The sequence below is a fragment of the Bidens hawaiensis genome, unplaced genomic scaffold, assembly GCF_021521415.1.
Source record: "Bidens hawaiensis isolate Kalapana, Puna unplaced genomic scaffold, B.hawaiensis_p1.1 tig00006634_1, whole genome shotgun sequence".
Taxonomy (NCBI): Eukaryota; Viridiplantae; Streptophyta; class Magnoliopsida; order Asterales; family Asteraceae; genus Bidens; species Bidens hawaiensis.
Window position 1 is genome coordinate 68,892 of NW_027491448.1, and position 15,378 is coordinate 84,269.

General features: G+C 43.8%; 1 protein-coding gene across 1 annotated transcript; it reads left to right on the top strand.

The window, feature by feature from the left end:
- The first annotated feature begins 14,138 nt into the window (after nucleotides 1–14,138).
- LOC143633191 (putative serine/threonine-protein kinase PBL28) lies at nucleotides 14,139–14,918 on the top strand. The gene has a single exon (XM_077101540.1). It carries the CDS (start codon nucleotides 14,139–14,141, stop codon nucleotides 14,916–14,918), a length of 780 nt encoding a protein of 259 aa, XP_076957655.1.
- The last annotated feature ends 460 nt before the right edge of the window (nucleotides 14,919–15,378 follow it).

Sequence of the window (15,378 nt, forward strand, 5' to 3'; positions counted from 1 at the left end):
TAATATATTTTCCCTTTTATTTAACAAAAATACAGCTATCATGTTCGTGTTAGAATATAATTATCCAAAATTCAACTTGTGATATAACAACTAACATCAAAATATTCGTTTTGATTTTATATATAATTTATATACGTCTAGAAAGTTTAGAAAGTCCAAATTTTAAAAAATTTTGATGAAAAAAAGACTATTTTGGGCTTTCTCTCTTTAAAATTTTCCCGCTAATAGAACATACACGTAATAAAAATAAACTATTTTTTGTTTTATGCGTAAAACTAAACGTACTTGTTATCATTATTTCGCTAATCATGTGCCAGCTTGCAACTATGTTTATTGGATGCCCTTCAATGTTTGATTTTTTAATATATTTTCCCTTTTATTTAACAAAAATACAGCTATCATGTTGGTGTTAGAATATATTTATCCAAAATTCAACTTGTGATATAACAACTAACATCAAAATATTCGTTTTGATTTTATATATAGTTTATATACGTCTAGAAAGTCCAAATTTAAAAAAATTTTGATGAAAAAAAGACTATTTTGGGCTTTCTCTCTTTAAAATTTTCCCGCTAATAGAACCTACACGTAATAAAAATAAACTATTTTTTGTTTTATGCGTAAAACTAAACGTACTTGTTATCATTATTTCGCTAATCATGTGCCAGCTTGCAACTATGTTTATTGGATGCCCTTCAATGTTTGTTTTTTTAATATATTTTCCCTTTTATTTAACAAAAATACAGCTATCATGTTGGTGTTAGAATATAATTATCCAAAATTCAACTTGTGATATAACAACTAACATCAAAATATTCGTTTTGATTTTATATATAGTTTATATACATATATAGGGGCAACTTTATAGAATGGTAATCAATTTTCAAAAGTGTTCTAATTAAGTCACTCAACTTTAAAAATTGCTCTAATTAAGTCACTCAACTTTCATGTTTGATTAAATTAAAGGTTTTTAACATGTTTTTTTTGTCGTTTTCTTTTTTGTTTCACATAGAAAATCTTTTTATCTTTTTTTGAAGTTAACGCTGAGTGGCAAAGTGAATTTTATTTTTTATTTTTAAATTTTAATATAATTAACGTTTTTTAAAATTTTTTAAATTTAGTTACATATATTGCAAATTCTGACCCCTACATCTTATCCTCCATTTCTTTGTTGACGCGCTAAAAAATCGGTGAGACTTGAATTGAAGATTTGATGACTCGATTTGAGAAAAATATGCATCAGTGACCTAATTGGAACACTTTTGAAAGTTGGTTACTATTCTATGAGATTTTCCCACACACACACACACACACACACACACACACACACATATATATATATGTAGGGTAAAGTTAAAATGAAAATCCACTTGAGTTGTGAAAATCCGCGAAAACCCTATGTAACATCGTTTTTTTTGTTACATGTAATATATGTTGTAACATTTAGTACAAAACATCGAAACATAAAAAAAAATGTTTTGCTATTTTTTAACATTTTTTTACTAATTTTTATATATGTTTTTAGGAGAGAGAAAAAGTTATATTTATATTTATATTTTTTATTCACTTTAATTGTGAACCACAAGATTTAAACATTAATTAAAAACATGTGGTTGAGAATGAGTTTATAGAGTTTTCACAACTCAAGTGGGTTTTCATTTTATACTTAGCCTATATATATATATAGGGGAGAGATATTTTGAGAACCATGTTGAGTTTTAAGAACTTAAGAACTCAATTTTTAGCCACACATTTTAATTAAATTGATTGGATTGTGTGGTTGAGATTAAATCTGACTAAAAAGTCAAAGTATAAGAGAGAATAAAGTTGTAAGTGATTACACTAATTTTTACGTCCGTTACACATGTGTAATAAGTCGACTCGGCGCGTAAAAAATTCTGTAATTTTTTTACGTGTATGTAACCTACATATATTACGCATGTGTAAAAAAAATTCGAAAAAAAAATCGTTAAACTGAGTTTTTTCGAGTTCTTAAAACTCAAAGGGGTTCTCATTTGAAATCTCCCCTATATATATATATCACCTAGCTTACAAAATTTGATATTGTGGATGAATATGACGCTGTGAATGTTTGTTGAGGTTTTACTATGATTAGTGTGGGAGGCTTGGTACATCTATAATTTCTATTTTATTAGGTTAAAACCTGTATAAGTTTGTGGATGCACACCTTTATTATTTATATGGCGTATTTATATGGCGACGCAGGTTGTTACCCGTTTATCTACTTCTCTATTGTAGTTGAATCATTTTATTATAGAACAGAGTAATGGAATTAAGTTTAGTGTAATATATTATAGATTCTTGTCTAATCTAATATCATAAGTACCATTTTGATGACCATCATCACCCCTCTCCGTTACACAATTGTTCAACTTCGGCAAGCGCCTAAGCCAAAGGCACTACCAGCTCATTCACGTATGCCCATAGAAGGACCTCACATATGCCCGTAGTAGGGCCCATCACTAGTCCTGTGTTCTTACGGAGCTATTGAATCCGTAAGAAAGCCGGCCTTTTAAAAATAGGAATGATTGATATTAAAAGAAAATTCCCAAAATAAGCATTTATGAAAACAAATTTCTTGTTTTATGTACCATTTGTAAAAAAATCAGAAATATGTATTATAAACTAGTCGTGGTGAGTAGTTTGTGGAAACCAATTACAAATTGCCACGTGTCCTTAAACTAAATGTAACGAGCACGTTTACTAATCATTTACTCGTCATGACTAAATAAGTTTCATGCCTTGTAATCAAGTCCACGAGTAATTCATAAGTCATTTAGTCGTGACGAGTAGATTATAAGGTTAAACTAGTCGCGACGAGTTAACTACTAATAAACTACTCATGTACGGAGTTTAAACTGGGTAAACTAGTCGTCGCGACTAAAGGACTTATGAATTACTTGTGGGTGTTGATTGACGAGTAATAGATTAGTGACCGTACTCGTTACGTTTAGTTTAAAGACACGCAGCAAGTTTTAATGGCTTTACAAGCTACTCGTCACAACTAATTTATAATATCTATTTCTGGATTTCTTTACAAATGATATATAAAACTAGAAATTTGTTTTCATAAATGTTTATTTTAGGAATTTTTTCCATATATTATTGTTTTGAGGACAAACACTAGACATAATTATAGAAATTGTCCTTTATCTTTCACACAAATTTCACTTATTGTCCATGATCTTCAAAATTGATCTTTTTTATCCTTTACGTTTCAAAATCCAACAGCGTTTGTCCTTTTCGCCTAACCCGGTTAGATTTTCTCGTTAAGTCAGGTCACGTACCTTGCACATGAGGCCAAATTGGTCATTTTACCTATTAAATTAAAAAAAATATTTTAATAATAAACAAAAACAATAAAAAAAAACTTAATATATATTTATATTATCTCCCCCTTCTTCTTCTTCCTACATAGCCACCACCAAACTTTCCGGCGGCCACCACCAAAATCTCCGACAGCCATGTTCCAATGCCCCCACCTTTCGTGTCCGACAGCCACCACCTGCAACTTAAACCCCCACTGCTAGTGTCCATCATCGTCGCACAATCCCCACCACGATATTTCAGCTTTGAGAACCAACCCCCACCACTGAAACCCCACCCCCAATATCATCCAATTTCGGTTTCCGCCACTTCAGTCATCTTCTATTTCGTCTAATCAAAGGTCCGATTTTGGGTCTTTTTGCCATAGCTCTTCACATAAACTGTTATATGTTTTGAGTTTAGGTGTGATTCAAGTTCAATTTAAGCCCGATTTGGCATGTTTTGGTTTTGAGGTGGTTCTGCTGTGCGATGTTGATTGGTTCGAATCTCGCGAAACCTAATCGCCGACATCGCCGCCGTGAACCCAACCCAATTTGAATAATTCTCCATTGAATTTGCTGCTGCGTGCATTCACACACACCAAGATACTTAGGAATATTATATTATTTATAGATTTATATATAAGTATACATCGCTGGCTTTGGTAGCGGAAGAGAGAGTTTATTTGCTGCCAATGACGGACGACGACGTTTCGACTCGTCCCACGAAGGTTTACTCCGATGAGCAGTATTAACTCTGCTGCTTCGGAGAAGACGGCGGTGGGAGGTGGAGTGGCCGGAGAAGACGACGACGGTGGTGGCTGCCGGAAAGCTTGGTGGCTATGACGGGTCAGTGGCGACGGGTCAGGTGGTGGCGATGTTATGGTTGGTGGTGGCAGGTCTGACGGTGGTTATGTGAAGAAACACTAACCGGACCCCGGGCAGGTTACTGGTAACCTGGGGGTTGGAGAGATGTTTCCCACGAGGGGTTAGACCCTTGGAAGATGGTTCTTCTGATAACCTGCAAAACAGACACCGTGAGCTCGTCACTGAGAAGGGGGGGGGGTTCCTCCTTGTGACCACCCTCCGGCGTGAGAATCAGACTAGATTGCTCTTTAAATATAAAAGTATATTAAGAGATTGCTAGAGCAGATATCAGGTATATTATGATGATAATGTAATAAGATATGATAAGATGAGATGATCATACCATTTGTGGTATTTATAGCCGAAGGTAGGTTTCCAAGGGGTTTAGCCGGCCCAACACGCTACCAACTGTAACCTATGCACGTGCCCTGCCTGTGAGTGGTGGATAGGTAGCGGCTGACACAGAGCAGGCGTGTCGTGCACTCTTCCTCTTCTGCCAACTACAGGCTAGGCACGTGGTATGGCAGGAGTTGGTGGGTAGGCGGCGGCTATTGGTCACAGTGCTGTGGCGTGCTGTCTGCCATGCTGCTGTCAGTGAGCTGTCGCATCTCTGATCAGATCTTTTGCCCATACCTCGTCAGGTACAGTAAAAGATCCTTCAGTATACGGACTGGCTTATTTGGGCGGGAGTATTCCCCCTCCCGCCTCTGTGCGGGATTGCTCCCGGCTTGGCTCATTCCTTCAGGTGACACTGAACGATTGAGAGCTAAGTGCCTTGTGCGTGTAGCCATGCTGCGCGGGTGGCCTTCCCTCATGGCTTGTATCCGAGGCTGCGGGAACAGGCGGAGTCCTTCACCATGGGAGGCATTTCCTGCGGGACCAGCTTGCATACTGCGCGTAAGGACGTCACTTCTCTGAGCATGGTTGGTCCTGCGGATCCAGTTGGTCTCTGCGCAGACGTCCCTGTTTAAGGTGAGTCTTGCGGGTTCAACTGGGCTCTGCTGGGACCTACCTCTTCAAGTCCCCCCAGTCCAATGTTCTTCTCATGAGTGTTTAATGAAGTGAGGTGAACTTTTGGACTTGAGCAAAGGGTTTTGAAAAGGGTTTTGTAAGGTTTTCCATGGGGATTCTTTCCGCGGAAGTCCTTGTCACTTGCAGAAATGCCCGAGTTTCCTGCTTGGTCTTTGGGTATGATGCGGGTAGGTCTGTAACCTCCTCGCAAGTCAGGAGCATTGAGTCCCAGTTGTATGTATTTTCCATGAGGTTTTGGTAGTTTTGAACATAGTGATCAATTATGTTAAGACCACCAATTCCATCCTGGAGCTTCAAACAACGTAGTTCTCGATGTTCCCGCTATGCGGGGATGCTATTTCCGTTTCCGCAAGCATTGCCCAGAAGATCCTTCTTGGTTTCAATTCCCAGCGGAGCGCTAGGTATGTGAAGGGTTTTGCCTTAACACTGTACCTGCGCTCGTCTTACGGTTACTTTACTCTCAAGGTATTCCTGGCGTCAATTCCCTGCGGGTGCTAGGTATGTGAAGGGTTTTGCCTTAACACTGTACCCGCATTCGTCTTACGGTTACTTGTTCACCAAGGTTCTTGGCTTCAATTCCCTGCAGGTGCTAGGTATGTGAAGGGTTTTGCCTTAACACTGTACCCGCAGCCGGCTTACGGTTACTTGTTTGCCAAGGTTTATTTGGCTTCAATTCCCTGCGGGTGCTAGGTATGTGAAGGGTTTTGCTTTTACACTGTACCCGCATCCGTCTTACGGTTACTTGCCAAGGTTTATTTGGCTTCAATTCCCTGCGGGTGCTAGGTATGTGAAGGGTTTTGCCTTTACACTGTACCCGCATCCGTCTTACGGTTACTTGCTTGCCAAGGGGTAAGGGGTATTTTCCCGCTTATTTTTTAATACTTTCGAATTTTGAATTTTGAAATTCGAAGAGTTGGTGAAAAGATAAACCTCTGAAACGTCGTGCGACGGTTTCTTCTGACTGTGTCAGGACGTGCAGGAAGTTATGGTGACGTGACAGAACATGGTCATTCCAGTCGCTTTTTCAGGCGCGTGGGAGCGATTTTTCGGGCGCGTGGCCGCGAAATTACTGGCACACGTCCTTTCAACAGCTGTTGCCAGCTTGCTTTTTGCCACGTGTCATAGTTTCATTGCACATTTGATTTCTCTCTCCTCCGCATTAAATTCACCGCATTAATTGCGATTACTATATAAAGGGGGAGAGGGTTATTTGCAATTCACATTTTCTACTTTCATCTCTTCTTCTCAAGTAATTTCCGGCGAATTTTTCTGTTTAGTAAAGCATTACCCTGAAATCTCTTTTCGTCTTTCTTCCACCATGTCTTCTCATGATGCTGATGACCAGAAGACTGCTGGCGAATGCCAGTGCTCTCTTCCTGTCGATCTGTACCAGTATATCGTCAGGAAGTTCATGCTCGAGTCTCTCGAGCCTGAGTTTCCTGAACCCCACCATACTGTGTACGATGCCCCTAGTGGCAAGATCGGGGTTTATGCTGCATTCTTTGTTTACGGGAACCTTAGGTTTCCGTTGACAAAGTTTGTGTACCGTGTCCTAGAGAGGCACGGTGTGCACCTGACAGAGGTGCACCCCATGGCCATTGCCAAGGTCCGGCACTTTGAGTGGGTGTGCCGGATACTGGGTCTTGAGCCCCTCGTTGATCGCCTGATGACCTTCTATACATGGAGGTGCATCCAAGGGTGGTACACTCTTACAACCCGTATCAAGGGTTTAAAGATTTGTACCACCGAGCGGAGTCTTCGCTCCTGGAGAAGAGAGTTCTTCTTCATATCCGCTCGCGCCATCCCCATTGCCATGAAGTTCAAGAATGGCCAGGCGCTTCCGAACCTTCCCGCCCTCAACTACGAGGAGGCGGAATGGTTCTCGAAGATTTCCCGGGTCCAGTCCCCGGTTTTCCGTTTTCCGGAGTCGGCGATGGTGATGCTGGGGATGAGCCGGGTGTGGAAGGCGGCGAATGCGGATAAGGTTCCGATCGTCCTTGAATATGGTTCGAACTCTGTCCCTTATGGTACGTCTTGTTTCATTTTGCTGACTTCGATTTTTACTAACTTTCTTGATTTCAGAGGGGAACGATCTTCAGCCGCTCCTGAACCCGCGGGAGGAAGATGGTCCTGCGCGGATGGGTACTCGTGCTCTGGACGAGAACGAGTTGCCCATCTTAGAGCAGACCGCGGGTCGGTTCGTGGAGGTTTACCCGCCAGGCCAAGAGATCCTGAGCCACCGACGGCCAGGTAAGCCTATCTTCTACCCTGAACCTCTCAATGCTGTGCCTGCTGCTGGAGTTCATGACATTTCTTCTTCTGAGGAATCCGCAGAAGGTCCTCCACTGGTGCGGAAGAAAAAGGCTGCCGTCGGGAAGGGCAAGGAGAAGGTGGCCTCTACGGCCGACCCGGTAGTCCTATCTGACTCGGAGTCAGATAATGCAGAGGTGGCGGGGAAGCCCGGTGGTGAGGAGACCACCGCTCCGGAGGCTGCAGGTGTTACCTCCGGGGAGGCAGCGACGACGACGGTTACCGGTGTCAAGAGGCCGGCTCCATCGGGTTCGCCCCCGCTCGTCCGTGCGTTCAAGCTCAAGAAACCCCGTGAGTACCCCCATAATTCTTGTCTAGATTTGTTGTTTCAAATAAATTTTTCTAACACTTTTGCTTGTGCAGGTGTGGATGTTGACGCATTCCAGGGTGGAGTTGGAGCAAGTGTTCCCCCGCCAATGACGGTAGGCTTGGTCAGCCTTCCCGAGGCGTCGACCCAGGCGTCTGCTTCCGCTGGTTCCAGCCTTCCTGAGGCTGTTCCAGCTGAGAAGGTGTCTCCGCCGGCCGTGAGTGCAATTTTTACAGCATCTTTCACGGAGCCGGCGGTTACTGTTGCTGAGGAGGCGGTGCCACCAACGGCTACCACAGCGGCTGCCACTATACCTGCGCCACCGGCACCGACGGCCGGACCATCAGGTACACGCCGGGCTTTCCGCCGATCTATGCCACCTTCCCGTCTGCCTGACCTGTTGGATGGATTTCCTTTAGGTTCAGGTGATGGGTTTGGCGGCTATCGGCCTGTTATTGACCCTACAGGTACGTAGGGTTCTTTTTTTCCCTTATATATTTTTATCATCTTTTCCTAACTGCCTTTGTTTTTTTTTTTTTTTTTTTTTTTTTTTTTGCAGTGTCGGATTCCAATGAAGTGTATGTTCCAAGATGGAACATACGCCGAGGAACAACCCTTCGCACCCCTGTGGAGTGCGTGGACTGGGCTCGCCACGCTGCTCCTCCTGGTGCGTTGGGGGAAGCCATGGCTAGCTACCAAGAGGGTAGGCTAACCAATGAGCTTCGGGTTCTCCAGGCCCGGACGCAGCCCCGCGTCGAGCTGCTTTGTCGTGAAAACGACAAGTTAAAAGCAGCTCGCGCCAAAGATATATCTGAAGCGCGGGCTCTTCGGGAGGAGAACCGGCAGTTGGCCGCTGCCGCAGCCGAGAAGGAGAAGGCATTCAAGGCCCTCGAGGTTGAAGTCCAGGCGCGACTCGAGGCCCGCTCCAAGGCTGCCCAAGCTGTGAATGAACAGCTTCGGCTGGCCAAGGAGACTGCGCGAAACTCAACTGAGAGGGCTGCCAAGGCTGAAGCTGTTGCTGAGCCACTTCGCGAAGAGAATGAGCAGCTTAAATGCAAATTAAAGGCTCTTCAGCATGCTCATGATGCCTTGGTAATGGAAGACGCCAAGAAGCTGCAAGAGATTCTTGACCAGAGGGGGGTGCTTGACCAAACCGAGCGGAAGCTTAAGGGCGTCGAAGAGGCTGCCGCAAAGGAAGTATTACTTGCCAATCTGAACCAAAGCGAAGCCGAACGCGCCCGTGACGAAGTGCAAGCTACCCTCCAATGGCTACTTCGAGAAGCGTTGCCTCAGGTATCCTCTTTTTTTTTCTCTTTTCTACTTGTAATTAGAAAATGTTCTAACTTGTAATTTTCTTTTGTAGGTTGTGCGTCGGGTCCTTTCAGAGACCTCTTACGACGATGCAATGAGCGCAGCCCTCAACGCTTCTCATGAGGATGGGGAGAAGACTGGTTTCCTGCTTGGTCTAGGGTTTGCTGAGAGAGGCTTTCCGCCCTCCAACTTCCCTTTATTCAATGTTAATACTGAAGTTGCTTATGACCAAGCTGTGAACCAGTATGCTGCCTTCCCGCATCCAGTGGTGGAGAAGGTGAATGAAGCTGCTGCTGCTGATGATGGGCTAAACATCCTTAAGGCTTTCCTTGGGCAGCCACGCTCAGACGGTGCTGGTCCAAGCGGAGGTGGCCCTGAAGCCTGATCCTGAAGATCTCTTCCCACCGTTAGGATAGACAGCTTTGTATAGATTTCTTTTAGGCGGGTAGTTACCCGGCCACTGTTGTAATACATCATTGAAATATTAATCTTTTTGCGTATAAGACTGTTATTTCCTTCTTTGGGTTCCTTGCTTTATAAACTTTATGACTTGCATACTTAGTTTAAATTAGCAATTTTCCAAGTGTTCAGAATAAGAACCTTTGAACGTGGTTGATAGTGGGTTAAAGTTTCGCTTCCTCCTTCGTGATTGTGCGGGTAGAACCGTCACTTGCACTTAGAAGGATGGCAGAACTTTACCCTTATCTGACCTGCGTGTAGGTTTCTCACCTTTTGAGGATAAGTTAACCTTTGAACGTGGTTGATAATAGGTGTGAAGTTTTGCTTCCTCTTTCGTGATTGTGCGGGTAGAACCGTCACTTGCACTTAGTAGGATGGCAGAACTTTACCCTTATCTGACCTGCGTGTAGGTTTTTCTCATCTTTTGAGGATAAGTTAACCTTTGAACGTGGTTGATAATAGGTGAAGTTTTGCTTCCTCTTTCGTGATTGTGCGGGTAGAACCGTCACTTGCACTTAGTAGGATGGCAGAACTTTACCCTTATCTGACCTGCGTGTAGGTTTCTCATCTTTTGAGGATAAGTTAACCTTTGAACGTGGTTGATAATAGGTGTGAAGTTTTGCTTCCTCTTTCGTGATTGTGCGGGTAGAACCGTCACTTGCACTTAGTAGGATGGCAAGACTTTACCCTTATCTGACCTGCGTGTAGGTTTTTCTCATCTTTTTAAGAATTTTGTTTTGAACCGTTCGACGCGCGGTTGTTGGTGCAGTTCCCTCGAATGATTCATGCGGGATAGACCGGCACTTTCATTTAATGGGATGAACTCCTTCAACTAACCTGCGTGAAGGTTTGCCACGTTATTGGGTTCGTGCGGGTAAGACCGTCTTCCCACGCAACGACTTCACGTGATATGAATGTCGTCCAGTGTTGGATAGTTTTAACCGTTCGACGCGCGGTTGTTGACAGGTTATTATTCAGTTTCCTTAATGATTCATGCGGATAGACCGGCACTTTCATTTTTGGGTGCTGAATTTTTTCCCCTTCAACTGACCTGCGTGAAGGTTTGTTACGTTATTGGGTTCGTGCGGGTAGGACCGCCTTCCCATGCAATGACTTTACGTAATTATGCGGTGAAAACCGGCATAATAGTGTCCAGAAAAGTATAAATGTAAAATCATCATCTTCGATGTTCTAGAGAGAATCATTTCCATTAGAAGTGGCTCTTGGCCTTTTCTTTACAAATTGGAATTGATTTACATGCAAACTGTGTAAATGAGCTCCCTTCCATGTTGTTGGGATGGGAGCGTCATCGAGCCGACACGCACCTGTTTCGGGATCTCGTTCTTTACGCAGCATGTAGTCTTATTGAAGCTGATTTTTTATTCGTGTTTACCCCAGCCGTGGTTCCACACGCACCTGCCTGCCTGCTTAGATTTTATTTCGCCACGAGGTGCGCGAGCGTCCCATCTCTGACGAATGTTTCGACCATGTCTTTTACGTCTATGCATTCTTCAGTGTTGTGGCCTTTTGTTCTGTGATAGTCACAGTATTTGCTCCGATCGGCATCGTGACGATGTCGGATTTCTGGAGGCTTTGGCCATGGGAGCTCTTCATTAGCAAATATGTCAGTGACGCTTTTGGTAAGTGGCGTCCATCTGGGGTTCCGGTGCGGCTTTACATTATCCCTTTCACCCAATCGGTGTTGTAAGCCGGATGAGGTGTCAAAGTTTACCCTTGACTGCCAAATGCCTTGCTTCCGTTTTTTGTTCAATCGGGCGGTGAGGACGTTGTCCTCTCTCGTCCTCTGGGTGTAAAGGTTTGTGTTCTGCGGAAGGTCTCTACCCAGTTGCTTCTCCGTTTCCGCATAGCGTTTGGCTGCTGTCATGATGCCATCCCATGTGGATGGCATTCCGTCTTTACCCGTTAGGGTGCGGATAAGCTCTGGGTCTTGCGCGCCCTGGATGAAGGCTGCGCGAACAAGATCCTCGCTGATATTGCCCAAACTTAACTTCTTTGAGTTGAAGCGAGTGATGAAGTTTGGCAGAGATTCATCTTCTTCCCGTGTGCATTTGAGGATTGTCCATTGCTCCTCGGTATACTTTCGCTGCTGGCTGAATTGTTGGCTAAACTTCTGCTGGAAGTCTGCCCAGTCGTAAATGTGATTAACCGGTAAACGATCAAACCAAGCCCTAGCAGCCCCCACCAGCGTCATTTGGAACATGTAACACCACGTGGGTTCCGTCCAATTGCTAACGGTTGCCCCCGCTATGAACCTGTTCAAATGATCGTCTGGATCAGATAGGCCGTCATATGTGCCTATGTTAGGCATTTGTTTAGCACTTTTCGGGGCAATTGCTTCAGCAATGTCCCTTGCAAATTTGGACGTTCCTGCATTTGTAACGTTTGGTCTGAACGTTTTAGAGAAGTCTCGTGGACTTCCATCTATGCTTTTTGGTTTGAAGGCTTGTCCAACATGCCTTTTCGGTTGGGTTTCCGTTTCTTTACGCTTCCCTTTTGCCTTATGACGAGGGTTCGCGTCGGAGTCGGATTCCTCCGAGTCATCCTCCCAGTATTCGAATTCGTCGGCCTGTTGCACGGAACGCAAGCGTTCGTTCAACTCAGCCTGGAATTCCTTTTGTCGTGCCTCCGCCCATGCCTTGACTTCGTCGAGAGTCTGGCGGGGGAGTCTTCGTTTTTCAAACTGGGTATCGGTGGATCCCAGTAGGCGGTCATTTACTGCACTTGCCCCTGCTTTAGTAAGTGGGGTAGTGTTCGTAAAATTTACTTCACTTGCTCCGGCTTCGGTAGCCGGAGTAGTGTTTGTAAAAACTGTGTTGCCGGTATTCCCCCCAATAGCTGGGGTTGTGGTTACCGGAATTTCTCTAACCATCTTTTGTATAAAGTTTTGAAAAAACTGGAGAAAATTGTAGTTCTAGCTTTATGCACGGATGGCGCCAATGAAGAAACACTAACCGGACCCCGGGCAGGTTACTGGTAACCTGGGGGTTGGAGAGATGTTTCCCACGAGGGGTTAGACCCTTGGAAGATGGTTCTTCTGATAACCTGCAAAACAGACACCGTGAGCTCGTCACTGAGAAGGGGGGGGTTCCTCCTTGTGACCACCCTCCGGCGTGAGAATCAGACTAGATTGCTCTTTAAATATAAAAGTATATTAAGAGATTGCTAGAGCAGATATCAGGTATATTATGATGATAATGTAATAAGATATGATAAGATGAGATGATCATACCATTTGTGGTATTTATAGCCGAAGGTAGGTTTCCAAGGGGTTTAGCCGGCCCAACACGCTACCAACTGTAACCTATGCACGTGCCCTGCCTGTGAGTGGTGGATAGGTAGCGGCTGACACAGAGCAGGCGTGTCGTGCACTCTTCCTCTTCTGCCAACTACAGGCTAGGCACGTGGTATGGCAGGAGTTGGTGGGTAGGCGGCGGCTATTGGTCACAGTGCTGTGGCGTGCTGTCTGCCATGCTGCTGTCAGTGAGCTGTCGCATCTCTGATCAGATCTTTTGCCCATACCTCGTCAGGTACAGTAAAAGATCCTTCAGTATACGGACTGGCTTATTTGGGCGGGAGTATTCCCCCTCCCGCCTCTGTGCGGGATTGCTCCCGGCTTGGCTCATTCCTTCAGGTGACACTGAACGATTGAGAGCTAAGTGCCTTGTGCGTGTAGCCATGCTGCGCGGGTGGCCTTCCCTCATGGCTTGTATCCGAGGCTGCGGGAACAGGCGGAGTCCTTCACCATGGGAGGCATTTCCTGCGGGACCAGCTTGCATACTGCGCGTAAGGACGTCACTTCTCTGAGCATGGTTGGTCCTGCGGATCCAGTTGGTCTCTGCGCAGACGTCCCTGTTTAAGGTGAGTCTTGCGGGTTCAACTGGGCTCTGCTGGGACCTACCTCTTCATTATGGTAGTTGCAGTTCCGGTGGTGCTTGTTTGTGGTGGTTGATTCATGGTGATGGTCGTGGTGGATGGTGACGCTGGTGGCTGCCGGAAATTGGTAGTGGAGGAGAAGGAGGAAGAAGAAGGAGAGAGAAAGAATTAAATATATATTTTTAGTTTTTTTTATTGTTTTGTTTTCTTTATTATTAAAATATTATTTTAATTTAATAGGTAAAATGACCAATTTACCCTCATGTGCAAGTCACATGAACTGACTTAACGAGAAAATCTAACCGGGTTGTGCGAAAAGGACAAATGCTGTTGGATTTTGAAATGTAAAGGACAAAAAAGATCAATTTTGAAGATAAAAGACAACGAGTGAAATTTACGTGAAAGATAAATTTGGGTCCAAACACTATAATAATTTAATTTTAATATAATCACAATGACTAAATTTGTAATTTACTCTCGCGCTTTGATAATTCATAATCAACCACCCCCTCTATTCTAACCGCACTTGCTGAGTTCAACCATCTTCTTTTTCTCCTCCTTCACATCAACTGAAACCTACAGTCTTCTTATCATTGAAAGATCAAACCCTATTGTCTTTTTTTGTTAACTTAATGACATCTCAAGAAGATTTTGCTAACTTAAAACTCCAACTTGAAGATATTGAAGTGGCCACTAACCACTTTTCTGATGAAAACCTCATCGGAGAAGGTGGTTTTGGCAAAGTTTATATAGGAAACCTTTCGGTATCTGGAGAACCAACTGATATCGCTGCAAGGAAGTTGCACTATGATTATGGCCAAGGCGATTATGAGTTTTGGAACGAGATTTCTATGCTTGCAACTCTCAAACATAATAATCTGGTTTCTTTAATCGGATTTTGTGACGATAAAGGCCAGAAAATAATCGTAACCAAGCGTGAGGTCAACAAAAGTCTTGATCAACATCTAAGTGACCCGACCCTCACGTGGACGCAACGATTGAGGATATGTGTTGAGGTTGCCCGTGCTTTGAAATACATTCATTGCGATAAAACACACGATTCTAGTGTGATACATCGTAATATCAAAAGTTCAAAAGTTTTGCTAGACGAAAACTGGAAACCAAAGTTATCTGGTTTTGAACTTGCCAAAGCAAATACAAAAGCTCGAAGGCACCGCCTTGTCCTTGCTGAAAGAAGTGGGACGCTCGGGTATGTGGATCCATCATATGATAAGACTGGATTTGAGAGCCACAAGTCAGATGTTTACTCCTTTGGGGTTATGTTATTTGAGGTCCTGTGTGGGAGGAAAGCCTTTGTTTTAAAGGAGACAGAGCAAGATCCACCTCAAGCAGTTGAACAAGATCTAACTAAGACCGCCGATCCACATCCAACTGAGAGAGGGATGGAATAATTCGAAGCTCGTGTTCTTCACTTTGTTGGAAGTGGTCGAGTTCTTGGAGCTGAGTCGGTCAATTACATAGCAAGTAGTGGCTTATTGGGTGGTAGTTTATTATGTTGCATCTGTTTTCCTATCTAAGCATAATTTCAGTTGTAATGAATAAAATATCGTGTCCTCGTTATTCGTTTGTGCATTGAAGCTTTATACTCCAACACAGCGGTATAATAGATTGCAGAAGTGTGTGCGTTTGTATAGTTTCTTGATTACCGTGGCAAACAAATCTTATTATGAGCTCTGGACATGAAAATCTATTCTTTCATGGGGTAGGATCTAATAGAAATAGGTTTTTCCAGAATGATAGGAACCAATGATATGTCGACACATGAAAATTAATTACAATTCATCGATCTTAACTTCGTTTTGTTTGTGTTCTTAAGTTCTATGATCTAATAGTTTGCAACACCCTCTACTA

What these genes read in the sequence shown, in the direction of transcription:
- LOC143633191 (XM_077101540.1), top strand. Translation starts at nt 14,139, where the DNA reads ATGACATCTCAAGAAGATTTTGCTAACTTAAAACTCCAACTTGAAGAT.